General features: G+C 28.0%; 3 protein-coding genes across 3 annotated transcripts; 2 read left to right on the top strand and 1 right to left on the bottom strand.

The window, feature by feature from the left end:
• The first annotated feature begins 384 nt into the window (after positions 1-384).
• On the top strand, positions 385-1,307 carry LOC124926360 (glutathione S-transferase U10-like). The gene is made up of 2 exons (XM_047466569.1): positions 385-748; positions 816-1,307. The coding sequence occupies exons 1-2, from the start codon at positions 416-418 to the stop codon at positions 1,164-1,166; spliced, it is 684 nt and encodes a 227-aa protein (XP_047322525.1). The 5' UTR covers positions 385-415; the 3' UTR covers positions 1,167-1,307.
• A 79-nt stretch (positions 1,308-1,386) lies between these two features.
• LOC124926359 lies at positions 1,387-4,474 on the bottom strand. Its single transcript, XM_047466568.1, has 5 exons — positions 4,165-4,474; positions 2,860-4,085; positions 2,102-2,542; positions 1,757-2,022; positions 1,387-1,687 (listed from the first exon to the last, which is right to left on the bottom strand). Exons 1-5 carry the CDS (start codon positions 4,311-4,313, stop codon positions 1,409-1,411), a joined length of 2,361 nt encoding a protein of 786 aa, XP_047322524.1. The 5' UTR covers positions 4,314-4,474; the 3' UTR covers positions 1,387-1,408.
• Positions 4,475-17,701: 13,227 nt separating this feature from the next.
• On the top strand, positions 17,702-21,015 carry LOC124927369. The gene is made up of 5 exons (XM_047467775.1): positions 17,702-18,018; positions 18,106-19,352; positions 19,681-20,118; positions 20,210-20,475; positions 20,555-21,015. Exons 1-5 carry the CDS (start codon positions 17,873-17,875, stop codon positions 20,825-20,827), a joined length of 2,370 nt encoding a protein of 789 aa, XP_047323731.1. The 5' UTR covers positions 17,702-17,872; the 3' UTR covers positions 20,828-21,015.
• Positions 21,016-23,948: the final 2,933 nt, after the last annotated feature.

The following is a 23,948-nucleotide window of genomic DNA, read 5'->3' as shown; positions in this document are numbered from 1 at the left end:
ACCGAATCAAAGTCTGACTGCTAATTTACGGATAAAGATTTTAAAAATTGGAGATAGAACGTTCATTTTTATGAAAAATCGAAAAAATCAAATTCACCCTAGATATAGCATACTCCCTAGTCCACCTTATGGACTAAACATTTAAACTTATTATAATAACGAATAATGTTATTTAATAAGAATTCATCAATTATTTTAAATAAAATGAAAAGGAAAAAAGAGAGATCTAGAAGATGTCGTCATTGCATACCCACATCTAAAATATGAAAAGAACACGTTAGTCTCTCTTGATGTGATGTTTTGATATAATTAATTTCGTTCTATTCCATTTTGAACTTTCAACGTTCTAATAATATAAATAAACAATAAAATCTTTGAAGCTGAAGATCAAGAACATACCCCCCACATCTAAAAGATGGAAAGATCAAGTGATAAAGAAGAAGTGTTGTTATTTGGGACATGGACCAGTGGGTACTGCATCAGGATAGAATTGGCCCTAAAACTGAAGGGCATACCCTACAAATACATGAACGAAGATTTATCAAAGAAGAGTGATTTGCTCCTCAAATACAATCCAATTCACAAGAAAGTCCCTGTTCTGGTCCACAACGGCAAGCCCGTGGCCGAATCCCAAATCATTTTGGAATACATCGATGAGACCTGGAATACTCAAGGACCGAGGTTCCTACCAGAGGACCCCTACGAAAGAGCCAAAATCCGCTTCTGGGCTAATTACTTCGACCAAAAGGTAATAATAAGATGGTAGCCGCCATATATAGGTTTTGAATTAATTAATAATTTGATGTGGGTTTCAGGTTGGGCCGAGCATGTACCCGGTTATGGCCACGAGAGGGGACGAACAAGTGAGAGCGATGGAGGATTTCTGGGGGATTTGTAAGGTTTTTGAACAAGGAACTAAAAAGGATTTTCCGGGTAAGTTGCCGTTTTACAACGGGGGGGACAACCTCGGATTCCTCGACATCTTGGTGGCGACATCGTTCGGAACTTATGAGGCTATTAACGAAGTTCTGCATGTCTTCCACGAAGAGAAAATACCCGAGTTGATGTCGTGGGCCAAGGCGCTCAAGGGGAATCCGATCGTGATCGAGGCAATTCCTCCAAAGGATAAACATATTGCCGCCATAAGGAAATACTTGAACAAATAATAATAACACTTCTTCACTTATATGTATTAATGAAGATTTTGTTTGTTTTATTTGGTGTGATGTAATTAAGATATCCTAAATCAGACCTCTTCTCACAGTTTGGTCATCATGGGGGTGTGATATTTTGTTTATAAGGATTCACCACCATGGCCAACTGGGAAGCTGTCGTCTATGTCTAAGTCTAATAAGAACATGTTTTATATATATATATATATATATATATACAATAAAAGAAGCTGTTGTTAGAAAGGAAAGAGCATAAAAGAAGGTTCGATTTGGATGTTTCCTTTGATTACAGCGAGGTTGTTGAGTTTCATCTGGCACCAAATTAACTGATCTTGCGTTAATCTTGTCTTGTTCATAACCCTTCCCACCAGCTTCAATTCCACCTGAGCAATCAGCTGTCGCTCTGTCCATTCATCTTTCTCTCTTCTTCTTCTTCTTCCTTCTTTCTGCTTTTTTTGAAATTTCCTCACTATGCAATTCCCACTCTTCACTATTCCTTTCACCCTTTTCTCCTTCTGCATTCATTCATTTCATTCAATTAACAATCTCAAAGAAGAAGAAAAGAAGAATTTAAAAGTACCAACCTTTTGAAGAGTTGTTTTCAGCTGACTCAAAAGTTCCATTTCATCCTTCTTCTCTTGTTGTTGTTCAGCTCCTCTGTTGTGTAATAAACTCTTCGATATCGAAATCGTGGCATCCTCCTTATCAGCCCGAATGAACTCCCAGAACGATCGCATTGATTCTTCTATCACATCCATTAGTGCCGCAATCGAGATCTTCTTCTCTACTTCTTCTGATCCAGCTCCTTTGATTTCCCCCCTCCTTGTCTTGTTCTTCAAGCAGTCATCGTCTGCAAAGTGGATTGATCGCCCCATTCATTAATTTTTGTTTTTGAATGAATTAATTGATTGCTACCCTGATACACGTACCTTTAATGGCGGGAACCTGAAGTATGGTTCGAAGTGAACAACGATCCCTGGCGTAGTTTTCAACTCTGGAACCCTGAAACGCCTCGTTCTCTACAAACCTATGAACTAAAACTTGAAACTGCTGGAATTCGATAGCAGCTTGCCCATACGACCGTTGGCTGTCGGTATCGTTTAAAAGAAGCTCCTTCGACTTGTCGTATTGCCATTGAAGTATCTCCCACGACAGACAGGCTTGTCCTACGTACACCGTTTCAAGGTCCCTGTGGAGTTCCGCCATGGATTTCACCGTCGGATCGGCCGAGTAGATCCTGCGCAGCTTGCACGGCCACATGCTCGAGAAAATGAGCGTTTTTATTGCAGAAACCGGCGATTTCAAGGTTGGGTCTTTGTGGGATGATGATGATGATGACGATGGTGATGGGTCCTTCATGTGAAGAAAGCCTACGGATATACATACAGAAAGCTCGATTTGTCAATTCAAGAACAGATTTTTAGGTGGAATTGCATAAAGAATAGATTCATAATAATAATAAAAGCAGGAGAATCAACGTAGGCAAGGCACTATGAACCGCCATTATTAATTCTTGATGGAGAGACCCCACTAAAAGATGTGCCTAATCTTCTCTTTCTTTTTCTTTTTTAAATCTGTTTGTTTAAGAAGTTGGTGTGGGGCATTCTTCTATGTTCTCTTAGTTTAATTGCACAATCATAATCAGATACGAAATATAATTGATTTATTACCAAAATTGGAAACTTACTGATTGCATGAACTGTCTGGTAATTCAAGATGTCAAGCTTCTTCATCTTCTCCGTGTAGCTTCTGTACACTTTTTGAATCTCGTTCATGTGGTCTTTATGATCCAATCTTTCCTCTAATCTCAACGGCTTCAAATCCATTTTCACGGTCTCGCATTCTTCCATGATCGTGGAAAGCTTTCCGCTTCTCGAACCCTTGGCATCCATTTTCAGCTGTTCTACCATCACTCTATGTTGAATTAGGATGTCTTTAAACCCATCATCATCTTCTTCTTCTTCTTCTTCATTACCTTCATTTTCTTTTTCTTCTAAATCAAAATCCCATCTTTGGAATGTATTCTTCTCCTTTATTAATGACGCTTCAGCATCACCCGTTGATTTTCTCTCTGAAATAAACCCTAATTCCCTGTGCGACTTGAAGTCAATGATGTACCCTTCTTCATCATCATCGTCACCCTCCGTTGAATAATCATTACAAGTTGTGAATGGAATCTCCCTATTAATTACTTCGAGGGATTCTTGATTTTCTCCATTCAAGTTCAGAGCTTTAATCCTTTTACTATCATCCTCGAAATTCCTCACCAAATCCGATATTTGCTCTAAAAATTCAAGATCATTTTCTTCATCTTCATTATCTAAAACTGGAAATGGGGTCCTTCCACTAAGAGCAGAATAATCACGTTCTCGATCGAAATGAAATAACTTACGTCCTTTTGGCTCTTTTGAAGGCGACAAAGTTTCATCGGACTTATCACCCTCGCTGACAACACCGCGTTCCTCATCGTCCACCTCACGATTTTCAGAAGAGACGTCTTCTCCTCCAGGAACACCTTCCTCTTGTTTTCTCTCTAAACCGTGATCGGAAACGGAAACATCCATGACGGAAACCATCTGAGAATCATTTTCCGGATTCACAAACATCTCTTTAACAGAAAAGCTTACATCTTCCGGAGTCACCAAGAAACCGCGTGCAGCTTTCACGGGAAAAGTCTGAAACTTGATCGCGCTGTGAACTAGGGGAGTGTCCGTGATAGCAGAGTAATCTGATTCTGGGTTTCTTCCGTCGTCATGATCTGCTTCTTCTTCAATCGTCTGGAACTGAAACCCAAATAAGTACTCGTGAAAACCCTCCGACTGAAAAAACCCAAATGGTTCCAAATCCGGGGAATCAATCAAATCGATTTTATCATCTTTATTATTACTACACGTTCTGAAGCTGCTGCAGAGTCTGTAAACAAAAAATAATCATTAACAGAGCAAAACAGAGCACAACCCAGTCATGAATCAGAATCGATCAAACCCTTTACCTGATAATCAACTTGGAAATGAACCCGAGTAGTAAGAATAAAGAATTGAAGGACAAAACCCACAAATAGTTGCCAAACGTGATCATGATTCTGCATAAAGAGTTTAACAGGACGCGTTTATCATCAAAGTGGAAGTGGGTGGTTCCCATTATAGATTTGTTCTTGTTCAAATTTTGAAGCTCGAAAGATGAGTTAGGCAGATCATTTTTGTTGCTAGTCGAGCTTGTTGAAATGACGAAATCAGTGGAGGAAAATCTAACCAAAGAGACAACAGAGGATTGGACGATAAACGAGCTTAGTGAGAGAAACGGAAAGCTACTTTTAAGGAATAGTCCAAACTTCAAACAGAAAAAAAAAAAATCATATATTACATTATATATTTAAATCATTTTCGTAATAAATATATACGCTTTATAACCGGCCCAACTAGAGGTCGGTTGTATTCACTATTCACGTTTTCATTATTTATTACATTCTATATTTAAAGACATACTAATAAAAACTTTTTGAAAGTTTTATTTTATTATTTTAATCATTAAATTATTTTATTTATGAATTAAAATATTAAAATATTCTTACTTTAAATTTTAATTTTAAACATAAAATAATATTTTAATAATTTATTTTAAATTAATTTTAAATATTTTTATTTTAAATATTAAAATAATAATTTAATTTAAACAAATCTTAATTTATTTTTTAGGATTAAATTTCATTTCATTGTCCAAAAGAATGTTTAAGAGATTGAGATCAAAAAAAAGTTCTAATGGAGTGACTTTTATGCCTTGTCAAGAAAACAAGTATGGTTAAAAATAAATTAAAAATCAAAATTATTTATACACTCAAAATCCAAAGTTATTATATTGGTTAGTCTACTCTTTATTCTCTTAAATTAGTCTAAAATTATAAAACCTTCATCTTAAACTAAAATTGGGATAATAAATATAATTAGATAATTTCATACAATTTAATCGAGTTTCAATTTTTTTTTATATATAGGATCAGTATGAAATTGCTATTTATACATCTAATTCGGTTTGAATTAAAGTTTTATAAATTTAAAATTATTTAAGATGTTATGAGACGTTAATTTGGATTAAAATAAACACAAATTTATTTTTTAAGTTTTCTTGCGCGCAAAATTTTTAACTTCGTCTTTAGATAGTTTGTTCAGCTCGATTGACGATAAGTTCTTCTACTCCATTTTGAGACAATGATATTATAGACTAAAAAGACGATCGATCATCTTTAAAAATACGTGTTATTAAAAATGATAATGTATATCGGTATATTCAATATTCATGAATATCCGAGGATTAAGTTTAAATAGTTTAAATCGGGTTACCATAATAGGAGCTTTTTAAACACATACAATATACCTTATTATTTTAATTTTTTTTTTATTTATTAAGACTTAATTTAACATCTCAAATGCCACATAATTACAATATCACAATAATATATTATTTATTTTGCTTTTGCTTTTATCAAGATTCTACTTTAACTTTATTTCTCTAATATTTTTAATAAAATTATTTTTCTTCCATGGGTTATTGCTTCATCTTGAAAAAAACTTTCTAACATTTTATTATTATTACAGTAATAATAAAATTAATATTTTCTGGATCATCTAGTAGATAAATAATCGGGTATATTATATCAATTTATCTTTTTCAACATGTTTAAATTTTTATTTTTTCTTAAACTTATACAATCTTATAGGTATTTAATTGAATACCTATCGGAATTGGGTACTCGACGGGATAATGATAAAATCTACATACTTGTTAGAGTCGGGTTCGAGTAGTATGACAAGTTGGGTACCCATTGACATATTTAAAATACTTCAAAATTCATATTTTCTCGGTGAAATTAACATACGTTTCAACTTTTATTGCGTAACGAAATAGTGAAATACATAGAAATCCGCAATATATTTTGAATCAGGTCGACCGTGCAAAATTTATACCAAAATGCAATTTTCTCTTAGTGAGAATGAATTCCGAGTAAGAATGAATGTAATTTAATTTAAAAACGAAATTAGTTTGCTAATCGAAATAAGTCTTAACAAAAATTTCAAATATAGTTAAATTTACATGTATTACCCAATTAAATTTGTGAAAACAAAAAATTATGGGTAGTATTAAGTTAAAGAAAATAAAACTTGTTGATTAATTGTTCAGTTTTTATATTAATTACTATTGAATTTAATTTTCAATAAATTTGTAATTTCATACCCAATAGGTTAACCGGATAATTAATGCATTTTCTTAAATTATTATTATTTTAAATAATTCATACAAATCAAACAAAAAATATTAATTATTGTTATATTTTATTTTATTTTAGAATATAGAAATTTAGCCTAACCAACTCCACTTAGGGATATATCAATGGGACGGTTCGGAGACGAAGAATGCATTTATCATTCCCGTCTCATTTTTATTTCGTTGATTTTTGACTACCATTCCCGCCTCATTCGGTTTCAGAAATTCCCCGCGAGGCACCGTTTATACCATATTCTCAAAAATAAATAATTTTTTTAATATAATATATATTGTAATATATTAAAAAAATGTATTATTATAAAAAAAACATAAAACTCTTATAAAATATAATATAAAAAATATATTGATAATTTTATATATTTAATTGTGTTTTTAATATTCGGTGCATAATCGGGATGAAATCGGGACAGTTCGGGGCGGGAGACAGAAATACCATCCCCGATCAAACCGGAAAAAAACGTCTCAAACGAGGCAATTCGGTTCGATTATCGCGGGACGGTTTTAAATTGTCATCCTTAACTCCACTCAAGGTATTATAAATGAGAATCGAACTCGATCTTGAATATCTTTAACAACTTTGGTCAATTGATCTTCCTTAATGAGTTAAAAATGGTTTAATCATATATAGCAACAAAAACATAAAATAATAATAAAATAAAAAAACACAAGCTAAAAAAAATAATGAGTTTACTATCTTACCTTTGTAATCGTTGTGATAGTAATATTGTGAGCCATTCTAGATATTGTTAAATGGAAATAATGCCAATTTTACCCACCAAGTTGTAAGAAGGTGTCAAATTTACTTATTAAGTATCAAAATTCCATTTATATGTATGAACTTGTCAAAAAGTGTCAAATATATTTAAAATAACAGAAATGTTAAACGGTGTTAAAAATTTTGCCACATGTAATATCCACATATTTTTTATTTTTTTAAATTGGCATTACTTTAATTATTTTTTATTCAAATAAAACATTAAAATCTTTTCTTATTTATTTTCTCTTTCTTTACCCTCACAACTTACCATTTTCTTTAAATATTTCTCTCTTCATTTCTTCATCTATGAGTAATTTTATTATTAATAATAATATTTAATTGATTAATTATAAAAATTGTTCTAAAAAGTAACGAGTTATTAAGACTTCGCCACAGCACTGACAATTTAGGATTTGGCCAACAAAAACTTCACCACAACATTGACAATTTAGGATTCGATCAATGAATGTTTCAACCAATGATGATGATAGTGTAAGATTTAACTGAGAAAGACTTGGATTTGGGGGTTACGTCTAGAAGCTGATAAAGTTTAACAGGGTAAGTATTATGAAAACTAAAATTAAAACAAGTCGGTTAAGGGAGATTTTACCTTGATTCAACATTGTCCGTTAATGGCGACAATGATTTAGGGTTCGACTAATGAAGATTTTGGCCACAACGTCTATGATTTAGGAATCGGCCAACAAAAACTTCCACCAACGATGATGACTATTTAAAGTTCAGTTAGAGAGCATTTGGAGGTTAGAAGAATGTAAAAATCCAAAAGAACTTGAGTTAATCAAAGAGAGAAAATTAGAAAAAAATGGAGAGTTGTGGAGGGATAAGAGAGAAAGTAAAAATAAGTTTTGTTTAAATGGAAAAATAATTAAAATAATGTCAATTTAAAAAAAATAAAAAATATGTGAATATTACATGTGGCAAAAATTTTAACACCGTTTAACATTACTATTATTTTAAATATTTTTGACAAGTTCATATATATAAATAGAATTTTGATACATAAATAAATTTGACACCTTTCTACAACTTGGTGTGTTAAATATTGTCATGTTTTTTTTAGTTAAATAATCCACTAAAAATATAAAGATAGTTTTTTTAAGTAGTCTCCCTCCATACCTTCCAATAGCAATGGATGATCGTCATACATCCAATAACCATAAATGATCTTCATAAATATAGTCAATTAAAAAAATTGACACAACATAATAATGTAAAATAAGATAGAAATCTATCTTCAAATCATTGTAATAGATACCATAACCTCTAACAATAAACATGCTCTTATGTAATTTTTTAAAATTAAATATTTATTTATTTATATTTGTAATCTATATATATATAAAGAAAAAAGCTCACTTAAACGTATGTACTTGTACAACTAGCTACAACTAGTTCACTTTTGTAGCTAGTTCACTTAGACGTATGTACTAATAAAAGATCATTTAAACATATGTACTATCAAAAATTGGCTCATTTAGCCTCTTTTAATAACCATGGTTAACTTTTATTTTTAAATTTATATATTTATTAATTAAATATTAATATATTTTCTTTCTCTTTCCTTTTCATTTATTATTTCATTTATTACTAATAAATGAACCTTTATTTTTATCTTTTTATAATTTTGTATTATTTTTATATTAGTATTTATGATTATTATTTTAATTTTATTTTATATATACGAGCATTTATAGTAAATAATAATAAAAACTTACTAAAAGAGTAATAATCAAATATTAGACAAAACAATTCCTTTACTAATATAAGTCGTGAATAAAAATTAAATAAAAGTTATTAATTTCATTTTTATTTATATTAAACTGAATAAGAAAAAACTCTTTTTCATTTTTATTATATTAAATTAAATAAAAAAAAACCTTAAAAAAAATATTACAGTAAAACATAAAACTCATAAATAAGTTGTTAAAATTTTTAAAAAAATAAAAATTTAAGAAATATAATAAATAAAAACTAATAAGAAAAGAAGATGAAATATAAAAGTGAAATTAATATTAAAATAATAAAAAATTTAATAATAAAATAAATTACTTTGTTTAATTAATGAAAAGGAAAAAGAAAGAAAATATATTAATATTTAATTAATAAATATATAAATTTAAAAATAAAAGTTAACCATGATTACTAAAAGAGGCTAAATGAGCCAATTTTTGATAGTAAGTACGTTTAAATGACTTTTTATTAGTATATACGTTTAAGTGAGCTAGTTGTACAAGTACATACGTCTAAGTGAGCTTTTTTCCTATATATAATGATGCTTAATTTTTAAAGTGTCGGAATTGCCGGGTCGAGAGCTGTGGTTACTTTGGATACTTGGGTCGGATTGTGGGTTGACCCGTTTTTAAATTTAAAACGGTTAAAAATAAAATTAAAAATGCTAGAGGTATGTTTCGAACTTGCAACCTAACAAAACAAGTACAACTCTTTAACCAACTAGGCTACAAAGACTTTATATTTTAAATTCAACACCAAATTTGATAAACGCGGGACGTTTTAATATTAATATAAGTTCAACTTTTTAACTAACTAATCTATATATATTTAATGATGCTTAATTTTTATAGTGTCCGGATTACCGGATCGAGAGCTGTGGTTAATTTGGATACTTGGGTCGGATTTTGAGTTGACCCGTTTTTAAATTTAAAACGGTTAAAAATAAAATTAAAAATGTTAGAGGTATGTTTCGAACTTGCAACCTAACAAAACAAGTACAACTCTTTAACCAACTAGGCTACAAAGACTTTATATTTTAAATTTAACACCAAATTTGATAAACGCAGGACGTTTTAATATTAATATAAGTTCAATTTTTTAACTAACTAATCTATATAGGTGTTGAGTAAATGAATACTTGGGTCGAATTGTGGGTTGACCCACCCATAAACTTAAAACAGTTAAAAAAAATAAAAAATGTTATCCGTAATTTTTTTTCACGATTTTATATTAATATTATCCGTGCAAATGCACGGCTAAATGCTAGTTTTCTTAATCATTCTTAATGTTTATCATTAACATAAAAATAATTTGAATAAATATGTTCTAATAATTCATTAAGATAATTAAAGTTTCAAAAGTCTTCCCAATATTAATATTTTTAGTATTTTTTTAACTTTAAAAAAATTATCTCTCATATTAATTTTATTTAACCATAAAAAAAAATCTTAATCATCTTTTACAATACTAAAAAATATTATTTAATTTTTAATTTAAAAATATATTTTAATAATTTATTTTAAATAAATCTCAAATGACCTATTTTTTTATTATTATTATTAATTTTTGTTTGAAAAAAAATCATTTATATTGAAAATAAAAAAAAAATCGTTTATTTACAACAACAAAGAATGACGTGACATGAAAAAAAAAATATAAAAAAGTACTAAATAGCTCACAAATTTCAAGAATAACGATTAATTCTCCGATTAACTCTACTAACTTTTTTGAACGAATTTTAAAAAACGTCATAATAATAGTATTGTGAATGATACGCATCAGACGAATATGAACATTGAATGTTCAGCGATTTCTCTCAAACCAGATAGTTTACCAAAAATAATTGAGATACTAATCCAAATATATCGTTTTGTCATATAAGTCGTATCAATCTAAATTTCCAATAACTACCCAAAAACTCGGCATCACCCAATGAATCCAAGTAATACTCCACAAAACTCAAAATATAAGTCACCCTCAACAATGCAAAAAAGTTTTAAACCCTAAAACGGTTAAAAATAAAATTAAAAATTTTAAAGGTATGTTTCGAACTTGCAACCTAACAAAACAAGTACAACTTTTTAACCAACTAGGCTACAAAGACTTTATATTTTAAATTCAACACCAAATTTGATAAACGCGGGACGTTTTAATATTAATATAAGTTCAACTTTTTAACTAACTAATCTATATATATTTAATGATGCTTAATTTTTAAAGTCTCCGGATTGCCGGGTCGAGAGCTGTGGTTAATTTGAATACTTGGGTCGGATTTTGGGTTGACCCGTTTTTAAATTTAAAACGGTTAAAAATAAAATTAAAAATGTTAGAGATATGTTTCGAACTTGCAACCTAACAAAACAAGTACAACTCTTTAACCAACTAGGCTACAAAGACTTTATATTTTAAATTCAACACCAAATTTGATAAACGCGGGACGTTTTAATATTAATATAAGTTCAAATTTTTAACTAACTAATCTATATATATTTAATGATGCTTAATTTTTAAAGTGTCCGGATTGCCGGGTCGAGAGCTGTGGTTAATTTGGATACTTGGGTCGGATTGTGGGTTGACCCGTTTTTAAATTTAAAACGGTTAAAAATAAAATTAAAAATGCTAGATGTATATTTCAAACTTGCAACCTAACAAAACAAGTACAACTCTTTAACCAACTAGGCTACAAAGACTTTATATTTTAAATTCAACACCAAATTTGATAAACGCGGGACGTTTTAATATTAATATAAGTTCAAATTTTTAACTAACTAATCTATATAGGTGTTGAGTAAATGGATACTTGGGTCGAATTGTGGGTTGACCCACCCATAAACTTAAAACGGTTAAAAAAAATAAAAAATGTTATCCGTAATTTTTTTTCACGGTTTTATATTAATATTATCCGGCTAAATGCTAGTTTTCTCAATCATTCTTAATGTTTATCATTAACATAAAAATAATTTGAATAAATATGTTCTAATAATTCATTAAGATAATTAAAGTTTCAAAAGTCTTCCCAATATTAATATTTTTAAGTATTTTTTTAACTTTAAAAAAATTATCTCTCATATTAATTTTATTTAACCATAAAAAAAAAAATCTTAATCATCTTTTACAATACTAAAAAATATTATTTAATTTTTAATTTAAAAATATATTTTAATAGTTTATTTTAAATAAATCTCAAATGACCTATTTTTTTTTATTATTATTATTAATTTTTGTTTGAAAAAATTTCATTTATATTGAAAATAAAAAAAAAATCGTTTATTTACAACAACAAAGAATGACGTGACATGGAAAAAAAATATAAAAAAAGTACTAAATAACTCACAAATTTCGAGAATAACGATTAACTCTCCGATTAACTCTACTAACTTTTTTGATCGAATTTTAAAAAACGTCATAATAATAGTATTGTGAATGATACGCATCAGACGAATATGAACATTGAATGTTCGGCGATTTCTCTCAAACCAGATAGTTTACCAAAAATAATTGAGATACTAATCCAAATATATCGTTTTGTCATATAAGTCGTATCAATCTAAATTTCCAATAACTACCCAAAAACTCGGCATCACCCAATGAATCCAAGTAATACTCCATAAAACTCAAAATATAAGTCACCCTCAACAATGCAAAAAAGTAATTAATTAAATCCAAACAAACATGAATTTTTGTGACTCTTAGATTTTGTGTGATTGTATTTTTATTTTATTTTAATTATAATTAATTAATATTATTTTATTTATTTTCTTATTAATTAAATCACTTAATTTATTAATTAAAATATTATTTATTTTTTAAATAAATTTTTATCATTATATATTAATACAAGTTTAAATTATTTACCAAAAACAAAATGAACACCAAATAATTATTTTTTAAATAATTATAAATTTACTTTAAAACCTTATATCAAAACAGTTGACTCATTTTGACAATCATAATAGATATCAATTTACTTTTATTTGAGATAATATTTTTAACTGAAAATTTTATTATTATTGAGTTTAAAAAAATACTAGTTTTTATATATTTGGACCATTTTGGAAACCTAAACTCTTTTAATAACTTAGGAATATAAATATATTTTATTAATTTTTATATTATTTTAAGATAATTATTATAAAATATTTATCCAATTATTATAAAATATTTATCCAATTATTATAAAATATTTATCCAATTATTGGAATAATATTACAAATTTTAAAATATTAATATTGAAAATTAAATTTACATAAATTTTTAGAGTTACTTATCTATACTGGCATATAAATATGTCTCTACAGTTAGTAACAGTGTTTTTATATTTATTTCATATAATGTTTACCTACAAGTTTACAATTAATTTTTTTTAATATTATTATATATGAACGATTACTTTAGTATACAAATTTATTATATGATTATTGTTTCATTTAAAAGTGATATAGCGATAATTAAAAGATTAATTGGCTTTTATTTAAAAAATAAACTTATTTTTTTATTTAAATGAAAAAATAAATATTTATAAGCTAATTATAATTGTTGGTGAAAGCAGTTAAAGTTTTAAACAATTATTTATTTATTTTATTAATTATAAATTTTTAATAATTATTAAATTTAAATATTTTTTTACTAATACACATATATTATTTATTTTAATATAATATTGAATATTACATAATTTATATAAAAATATTTTATAAAACAATTTTTTTTTTTTTTATTATTACAGTTATCATGAATCTTTTATATATATATAAAAGCTCTTCAATTAGAGTATGAATCCATGCTTGTAACTGATGTATTTAGTAAATTTAAATTTATATATTAAGAATGGGTTTAGTTTTTTTTTTAATAAAATATTTTTTTTAAAATTTATATTTCTTAATTAAATATTCATTTTTTCTTTCTCTTTATTTTTATTAATTAATTAATTTCTCTCTCTTATTTATTTATTAATTAATTTTTCTCTTTTTATTTATTTTTCTTTTATAATATTTTTGTAAAAATTCTTTTTATTTTCTTTAATATAAACAAAAAAAATTAATAATTTTTTTATTTAATTTTTTTATTTAGGTTTATAATAAAAGTAAATAAAATTCATTGAGTTACTATTTTTTATAATCTTAATTATTATTTTTTTTGGAATTGGATGAATTAATATATATTAAATGACCTTTTATTATTGAAGCGTAATATCAAAGTATTAGCCCAACAATTTTAAAATAAACAAGGTTAATACAAAAAGAATATCAAATATTATTAAGAAATAAAATTACAACAATCAATTAAATATTATATAGTATATACTATTTCAATGTTAATATAGAAAGAATGTCAAATATTATTAAGAAATAAAATTACAACAATCAATCAAATATTATATACTATTTCATTAATAAAATTAATAAACGAATGAAGAAAAATAAATAAATTGAGATAAATTAATAAAAAAAAATACAGAATTTATTAATTAAAGAAAATAAAAAACCTTTAAAAAATATTACAGAAGAAAAAAAATTAAAAAATTAATTAATTAATAAAAAAAGAAAAAAATGAATATTTAATTAAGAAATACATATATTTTTAAAAAATTAACTCTATTTATTAAGAAAAAGTTAAATGAGACAATTATATTTTTTATATAGTAAAGATTAAATAAGTTTAAATGAAATTTTATTAGGAATACGTCTAGTAATTATATTAATAATATTTTGTTATAAAAAAATTATTTATTAACAAGTGTATATGTAAAACTTATTTTATTATTTGTTATTAATATTAATTTTAGATAATTATTGTAAAATAATTTATTAACTATTATTATTTTGAAAATCTATACACGGTTACATGATATATTAAATAAATAAATAATATTTTATCATTTAAAAAAATACATATATCAATAAAATTTGCACTTAAGTTTTGATGTTATTAAGATTTTTTTTTTTGTTTCTATTTGGTTTTACAAATCTTTTATACATTAATAAGGGTTTCTTTACTATCCAAATTATTTATTTTTACAATGTCTTATTTATAAAAACAGATTTGTTTACCACAAATTGGTAAATAAATCATTATAATATTGTTTATTAATGTTTGGAAAGATATTATGACTCTTGTGTTAGAATTTAGACAAGAGTATAAATATTTTATTAAATATTATTATCACTAATTTAAATAATTAAGTTATTGTAAATTTTATAAATATTATTTTTTATTATTAAATATATATATATATATTATTATTATTATATTAGAGAATTTATCTCTTTTAAATAAATTATACATATTTTATAAATTTCAAATTTCAATCTTTTACATAAGTTAAGTATATTTTATAAATATTAAATTTAATCTCTGTTTATTTCTAAATAATGTACAAGTATAAAAGTGACTTCCCTTTAGCTAGCTACCCAAATGTATATGGGCCAAATTTTGAAATAAGAAATATATTAGATACGGTGAGTTTGATAATAATTTGGATATTTTATAATTTATATTAGATATATTTGTAAATTAATAAAATAAATTATTAAAATATAAATACTATAATGATATTTTCACATATTTGATTAGACTTATACCAGACACTAATATATTGAGTTTATATATATATATATATATATATATATATATATATATATTTTTTTTTTTTTTTTTTCCTTCAAATTTGGTCTAAATAAATTTGAATACATAATCCTAGTACTAATAATTGTTAAAGATTTGTTAATTCAACCAATAATAATGAGTGACTAAACTTTTAACCAGTTTTCTTAACTGTTCAAGTTTTGCTACAATTACCTATAGTCTCAGATTAGTGAGTGAATCTAAATGCCTATTCTCATTAAAATGTAAAGAAATTATTAAAAAATTATAAATTTGTATACCAAAATAATTTATTTAAAAATTAACTAATAATATTTTCAAAACTTTTAAACAAGTAACAGTGATTTAACATTGAAAAGTGAGAATCGTTGAGAGTTGACCAAACGCTATTTTATTTGTCACTTAGCTTCTGACTCATCAACCGTCTACCTCAAACAAATCTCTTTATGCCAAAACAAATTCCAATATTAACATTATTATTCTGATAACATGGAATAAATTATTTTATAATAATTATCTTAAAAGAATATGAATAAAATAATAAAATAAGTTTTATATTCTCATATCATAAAAAGTATTTTTATTTATTCTATAAATAATAAAATATTATTATTACTATTATTTAAAATACTTAATTTAATTATTAATATATATACATATTTAAACCAGTCAAGACACTTAATTATATATATTATCAAATGAGTTTCTTATTAATCATTTTATATCACAATATTTAGTAGGTCGTATGTGTTGTACCCTCCATTAATGTTGATAATTATTTTTTTGTATTTGTATTCATCTCAATTTTAAGCAAAAGGTAATAGTGTTATTTTTTATTTTTCTAATAAATAGTTTTTAGAGTTTCTATTTTATCTGGAAATTCTTTTATAAATATTATTTTAGAGATATTTGTAAAAATAATGAGGTTCTCGTTATTTTGACAATAATAATAGATGTTTAATTATTATTTGACTCTAAGACTCTCTTTCATTTTAATATGTGCAAATCTGTATTATTTAATGTTTATTATATTTTATTATTTACAAATTAATATTTTATTTATAAATTTTTATTTGATTTAATAAAAAATAATTATTTATAAAAAAAATAGTCTAAAATATTTGTATATGAAGTAATATTAAATATTACACTAAAATCAAATAATATACAAATTAGTATTTTAAACTCATTAGCACTAAGTATTAATACTTAATTTCGGTAATAAAATATTACCTCATACAAAAAAATAAAAATTAATATCAATTATGATGATAAAAAATAAGTCAAACATAAATTAAGTACTATGGGTTTCGCCATGGAGAATTAATAATCTCCTCACTAGATAATTATCTATTTGAATTTATAATATTTTATTTATTTCTTGCTTTTATATGTTTAATTAATTTATGAGCATAATTTGGATTTTTATTGTTTTTTGAGGTGTTTTTATTTATTTATAAATTTCAGATCTTTTGAAATAATAGTATAGTGAAATTATTATATATTTTTAAAAATAAAATTAAGTTATTCAATTAGAAAATATTTTTTTTATAACATATATCTTCAATTTGTTTGTATGTCAATTTTAGACTAAATTTAAGTATAATGATAAAAAATAATCGTTAAAAATGAAGGAAAATAACATTTAATGTGAGAATGTATTAATTCATTTTGGTATGAAATCTGTATACATATTTGGTATAAAATTCTTATTTAATTAAATATTTGATTTGATGAGCTGTAATCATTTTTTCTACTTCCAAAAATGATCATTTAAAATCCTTAAGTTTTATTTTTTAAACATATTACCAAATTTAATTATTCACAAGTTTAAAACTCTAAAATTTATGATTTTCTAATTTAAGAAAATAATGAGTAGATTATAGCAAATCAACTTTGGTATAAATAATTTTGTTTTTAATTTCATTCCATCCATACCGTGTTTATAAAGTAGGTCCACTCCTATTAAATCTCTTTAAATTAGGATAAAAATTAAAAATTTAATATGAAAAATGGACGTAAATCGAACGGTAGAGAATATAAATATTTATTAAATGAAATCACATAATTGATCAATTTTTTTTCTTTCAGTTTATAGTTTGGACTTGACATTTATTCTCTTCCGTTTCTCTCACTAAACCCTTTGACCCCATAATCTTCGCCTCTTCAGGTGGAAACCTTCATCCAATCCTCACTCGTTAGATTTTCCTCCACTGATTTAGTCCATTTCAACAACAACAAAAAAATGATATGCCTAATTCTTTCGACCTTAAAATTTTGAACAAGGAAGAAGAAGAACCCATCTATAATGGGAACCCACTTCCAATTTGATGATAAACGCGTCCTGTTAAAATCTTTCTGTAGAATCATGATCACGTTTGGAAACTCTTTGTGGGTTTTGTCCTTCAATTCCTTATTCTTACTTTTTGGGTTCATTTCCAAGTTGATTATCAGGTAAAGGGTTTGATTGATTCTGATTACTGACTGGGTTGTGCTCTGTTTTGCGTTATTCGTTGTTAATGATTATTTTTTTGTTTACAGACTCTGCAGCAGCTTCAGAACGTGTAGTAATAATAAAGATGATAAAATCGATTTGGTTGATTCCCCGGAATTGGAACCATTTGGGTTTTTACAGTCGGAGGGTTTTCACGAGTACTTATTTGGGTTTCAGTTCCAGGCGATTGAAGAAGGTGAGAGTGAAGAAGAAGAAGAAGATCATGACGACGGAAGAAACCCAGAATCAGATTACTCTGCTATCACGGACACTCCCCTAGTTCACAGCGCGATCAAGTTTCAGACTTTTCCCGTGAAAGCTTCACGCGGTTTCTTGGTGACTCCGGAAGATGTAAGCTTTACTGTTAAAGAGATGTTTGTACACCCGGATAATGATTCTCAGATGGTTTCCGCCATGGATGTTTCCGTTTCCGATCACGGTTTAGAGACAAAACAAGAGGAAGGTGTTCCTGGAGGAGAAGACGTCTCTTCTGAAAATCGTGAGGTGGACGATGAGGAACGCGGTGTTGTCAGCGAGGGAGATAAGTCCGATGAATCTTTGTCGCCTTCAAAAGAGCCAAAAGGACGTCATATGCTATCTCATTTCGATCGAGAACGTGATTTTTCTGCTTTTAGTGGAAGGACCCCATTTCCAGTTTTAGATAATGAAGATGAAGAAAATGATCTTGATTTTCTAGAGCAAATATCGGATTTGATGAGGAATTTCGAGGACGATAGTAGAAGGAACGTCGCCAGCAAAGATAAAGCTGTGAACTTTAATGGAGAAAATCAAGAATCCCTCGAATTAATTGATAGGGAGATTCCATTCACAACTTGTAATGATTATTCAACGGAGGAGGATGACGACGATGAAGAAGGGTACATCATTGACTTCGAGTCGCACAGGGAATTAGGGTTTATTTCAGAGAGAAAATCAACGGGTGATGTTGAAGCGTCATTATCAAATGAGAAGAATACATTCAGGAGATGGGATTTTGATTTAGAAGATGAAAATGAAAATGAAGAAGAAGAAGAAGATGGGTTTAAAGACATTCTGATGCAACACAGAGTGATGGTAGAACAGCTGAAAATGGATGCCAAGAGTTCGAGAAGCGGAAGGCTTGCGACGATCATGGAAGAATGCGAGACCATGAAAATGGATTTGAAGCCGTTGAGATTAGATGAAAGATTGGATCATAAAGACCACATGAATGAGATTCAAAAAGTCTACAGAAGCTACACAGAGAAGATGAAGAAGCTTGACATCTTGAATTACCAGACAGTTCATGCAATCAGTGAGTTTCCAATTTTGGTATAAACATTAAAAAAAAAGTTTAATTTCGTATCTGATTATGATTGTGCAATTAAACTATGAGAACATAGAAGAATGCCCCACACCATGAAAAAGAAAAAGAAATTCTTGGTAGAAAAAGAGAAGATTAGGCAGGCATATCATTTAGTGGGGTCTCTCCATCAAGAATTAATAATGGCGGTTCATAGTGCCTTGCCTACATTGATTCTCCTGCTTTTTTTATTATTATTATGAATCTATTCTTTATGCAATTCCACCTAAAAATCTGTTCTTGAATTGACAAATCGAGCTTTCTGTATGTATATCCGCAGGCTTTCTTCACATGAAGGACCCATCACCATCGTCCTCATCATCATCCCACAAAGACCCAACCTTGAAATCGCCGGTTTCTGCAATAAAAACGCTCATTTTCTCGAGCATGTGGCCGTGCAAGCTGCGCAGGATCTACTCGGCCGATCCGACGGTGAAATCCATGGCGGAACTCCACAGGGACCTTGAAACGGTGTACGTAGGACAAGCCTGTCTGTCGTGGGAGATACTTCAATGGCAATACGACAAGTCGAAGGAGCTTCTTTTAAACGATACCGACAGCCAACGGTCGTATGGGCAAGCTGCTATTGAATTCCAGCAGTTTCAAGTTTTAGTTCATAGGTTTGTAGAGAACGAGGCTTTTCAGGGTTCCAGAGTTGAAAACTACGCCAGGGATCGTTGTTCACTTCGAACCATACTTCAGGTTCCCGCCATTAAAGGTACGTGTATCAGGGCAGCAGCAGTCAATTAAATAATTCATTCAAAAACTAATTAATGGATGGATGGGGCGGCGATCGATCCACTCTGCAGACGATGACTGCTTGAAGAACAGGACAAGGAGGGGAGAAATCAAAGGAGCTGGATCAGAAGAAGTAGAGAAGAAGATCTCTATCGCTGCACTGATGGATGTGATAGAAGAATCGATGCGATCGTTCTGGGAGTTCATTCGGGCTGATAAGGAGGATGCCACGATTTCGATATCCAAAAGCTTATTATACAACAGAGGAGCTGAACAACAACAACAAAAGAAGGATCAAATGGAACTTTTGAATCAGCTGAAAACAATTCTTCAAAAGGTTGGTACTTTTAAATTCTTCTTTCTTCTTCTTCTTTGAGATTGTTAATTGAATGAATTGAATGAATGAATGAATGCAGAAGGAGAAAAGGGTGAAGGGAATAGTGAAGAGTGGGAATTGTTTAGTGAGGAAATTTCAAAAAAGGCAGAAAGAAGGAAGAAGAAGAGAGAAAGATGAATGGACAGAGCCACAGCTGATTGCGCAGGTGGAATTGAAGCTGGTGGGAAGGGTTATGAACAAGACAAGATTAACGCAAGATCAGTTGATTTGGTGCCAGAAGAAACTCAACGACCTCACCGTAATCAAAGGGAACATCCAAATCGAACCTTCTTTTATGCTCTTTCCTTTCTAACAGCAGCTTCTTTTATTGTGTATATATATATAACACATGTTCTTATTAGACTTAGACGACGACGACGACAGCTTCCCAGTTGGCCATGGTGGTGAATCCTTATAAACAAAATATCACCATCATGATGACCAAACAAACTGTGAGAGGTCTGATTTAGGATATATCTTAATTACATCACACCAAATAAACACAAACAGTGCCTTGCCTGCCTTAGATAGATAGACATATCAACAACCTATTTTTTAACTAACTATTTTTCTGTTTCTAATAAATAAATTCTAGTATGATAAATGAATGATTTGTCTGGATACTGAAATAAGCCCAATGTGTATGAAAAGTCTTTTTATTTATTTGTTTAAGATGACTCAAAATCTTGAATAATCTTCAAAATACATACATCTAGAAGTGAAAGAAGAAGAAGAAGAAGAAGAAGAAGAAGAAGAAGTGTTAATTATGCAGTCTGGTTGTTGTTTAAGTATTTCCTCATGGCCTGCCGCCTATAACTAATTCATTAACCTTTTGAATTTGCTATTTATTTAAAAAGTGTTTTGATACATTCCAGACTATCTTTAACCATAAAACAATGTCTCATATTTCAAGTTAGAGTGATGAGAGGAGGATGTGTAATATGATAATTGATGCATTGAGAAAATGTGTGAATTATTATTGTGAGAATAAGTCATAATAATAATAAGATATAAAAATCAAATACACGATCGGGCCAATAATCCAACAACCCAAAAACAAAATTAATGGGCCAAGTACCGTTGCCATATTCAAAAGAAAGCTCACCAACTTTTGCCCAAAAGCAAATTATGTTGCTTTTGTAGGATCTGTCTTTCGTTATAAGTCGGAATCCACTATAAATTTGTTGTTCCAGATTGTGTGCTTCACTCAGTATCATCTTCACAAAAATTAATCATTTTATATAGAATGAGTCAAAAATAATAAAGAAAAAGTGGTATAGAATGGAGTACACAATTTAAAACAGCAGATTTGAATCAAGGTGAATCAAGATTTAGTTAATATAGATATTCCTCGAAAAGGCTGTAACATGGTCAATTTCAATTCCTATGCATCATTTTAATTGAAATTGTAATTTTTTAATATTTATTTATTTTTAAAAAATATCTAAATAATTTAATATATATTTTTTTTAAATGGCTCAAACTCATGAGAATGAGGTAATGAGTTATGGAACTTTATGATTAAGTTTTCAGTTTTAGTTCTTATTAATTTATCATTACAACATGGTTATGATTTTGAACCTATCTATATATATTAAGAAACCTTAATTCTCTTACATTTGAGTTGTGTCGAAATGAGTGACTCTTATTTGATAAGAGTCATGTTATCATGGAGAAAATTCAAATGAAAAATCAACTCAAATGTTTCATTATTTGATTCATTTGATTGAAGTGTGGAAAACATAAATTTGAAAAAAGATTATAAATAAATAAATAAATAGTAGCATTATTAGTTGACATAAAAGAGAGACTGTTTGTTTGTTTGTCTGTCTCTTACTGTAGATGAAGAAAATGAACAATATTATTGAAGAAAAAGGTGAAGAAAAACTGGGAAATGAATTTGTCGATATCGCAAGCTACTAAACAAGTATTAATCAGTACAGCAAAGATCTTAGCATAAGAAATTTTCATGCACTCATCTTCCATCCATATATATGTTCAACCCAGTAACCAAGAACTGACCCATTATCTTACCACTTTTGGATTTATATTCTCTATCGTCTTTTCTTCTTTCGGTTTGTAATCACGCGCAATCTATCTCCATTTGTTTGCATGCCATTATTGTCTCCTTTTTCGTCAACCTTCTAACGCTCGTGTGTTCGCTAAAATCTATAACAGCATTCGCACATCTCGCAATAATTGATTCAATTAAAAGAAGTTCAACTACATGTGGGTTCAACTATTATCGATGTTGTCGTGTTTTAGATGTCGTGTATTAATTCCCTTATATGTACTAATGGCTATTTGGATTGGGTGTCCTAAGCGGAAAATAAAAATATATTTTTCTTTTCCAATTTAGTAGTTATATTTTGTGTTCTATTGAATAAATATTATAAATTTGTATTATATATAACCAAATTAACATGTTTAATTAGATAGATTTTATGTTAACACGTAGTGATCTAAAGATCAGACTTGTTAATTTTTACTGATTTTGAATGCACTAAGCAGCTACCTAACTGACTTTACCCTAGGGTATCTCCATGCATTAATGTTTTATTGTCCATCCTTTCATAAAGGAAATAGCACAAACAATGTACTACTCTTTCTACACACAGAGACTAAGATAAACTACTATCATGCCCAAAGAAAACATACATATGGGAAATTGAAATCTGTCCAAATTTCAAGAGTTAAGATCTCCAATCATTAATGATCATCTCATACCCTTTATGAAAGATGTGAAGAACAAGCTTAATTAAGAGACTCATAATTTGAGTTAAAAAATGAAGTTTGACAAGCTTTGAACTATATTCATTAGATAGTAATCAAGATGTACTTATTAGTTTACACACAAGGGAGTGTTCACAATTAAATCTGACTGGTAATGAGCCACGCACATGATCGAATTAGTGTGAATTCCCGCATTTATGCTGAGGCAGATTTGGGTGGATGACATTTCTTTTGAACCCACGATAAGGACGAAACCATATGACAGAAGAATCCGGTGCTTTTATTTAAAGGATATATATATATATATATATATATATATATATATATATATATATATATATATATATATATATATATATAATACACATATAGAGGGCCCAGACCAAGAACCCAGCAAACCATGTGTGACAGATCCATTCGGGATTTACATTTTAATGGAAAATAACTTAATAAGACAGATTAGATTAACATGTTTTTCTAGTACAGATCAATAATAGGTAAATAGGGTTCTTGATCAGAAGATTCAGAACTAGCATTCCCCTTGTTCTTGAGAGGAACCAGTTGATTTTCCAAATACACAACTAATTATTCTTTGAGACAATAAAGTTTATACAGATTAGATTAACCCCCATCTGATCCCCAGTTATAAACAGTGGGATGATTAGGGGATTTGAAATACTGTCCAATACTAACTCAGTAAG

The sequence above is a fragment of the Impatiens glandulifera genome, chromosome 2 (genome assembly GCF_907164915.1).
Source record: "Impatiens glandulifera chromosome 2, dImpGla2.1, whole genome shotgun sequence".
Taxonomy (NCBI): Eukaryota; Viridiplantae; Streptophyta; class Magnoliopsida; order Ericales; family Balsaminaceae; genus Impatiens; species Impatiens glandulifera.
This window is presented reverse-complemented; position numbering and strand designations above follow the sequence as displayed.

Coding starts and splice junctions, on each gene's coding strand:
- LOC124926360 (XM_047466569.1), top strand. CDS start 416: ATGGAAAGATCAAGTGATAAAGAAGAAGTGTTGTTATTTGGGACATGG. Junction 749..815: donor CTAATTACTTCGACCAAAAG/GTAATAATAAGA, acceptor TGTGGGTTTCAG/GTTGGGCCGAGCATGTACCC.
- LOC124927369 (XM_047467775.1), top strand. CDS start 17,873: ATGGGAACCCACTTCCAATTTGATGATAAACGCGTCCTGTTAAAATCT. Junction 19,353..19,680: donor CCAGACAGTTCATGCAATCA/GTGAGTTTCCAA, acceptor GTATATCCGCAG/GCTTTCTTCACATGAAGGAC. Junction 20,119..20,209: donor TCAGGTTCCCGCCATTAAAG/GTACGTGTATCA, acceptor TCCACTCTGCAG/ACGATGACTGCTTGAAGAAC.
- LOC124926359 (XM_047466568.1), bottom strand. CDS start 4,313: ATGGGAACCACCCACTTCCACTTTGATGATAAACGCGTCCTGTTAAAC. Junction 2,023..2,101: donor TCAGGTTCCCGCCATTAAAG/GTACGTGTATCA, acceptor TCCACTTTGCAG/ACGATGACTGCTTGAAGAAC. Junction 1,688..1,756: donor TGAAAACAACTCTTCAAAAG/GTTGGTACTTTT, acceptor GAATGAATGCAG/AAGGAGAAAAGGGTGAAAGG.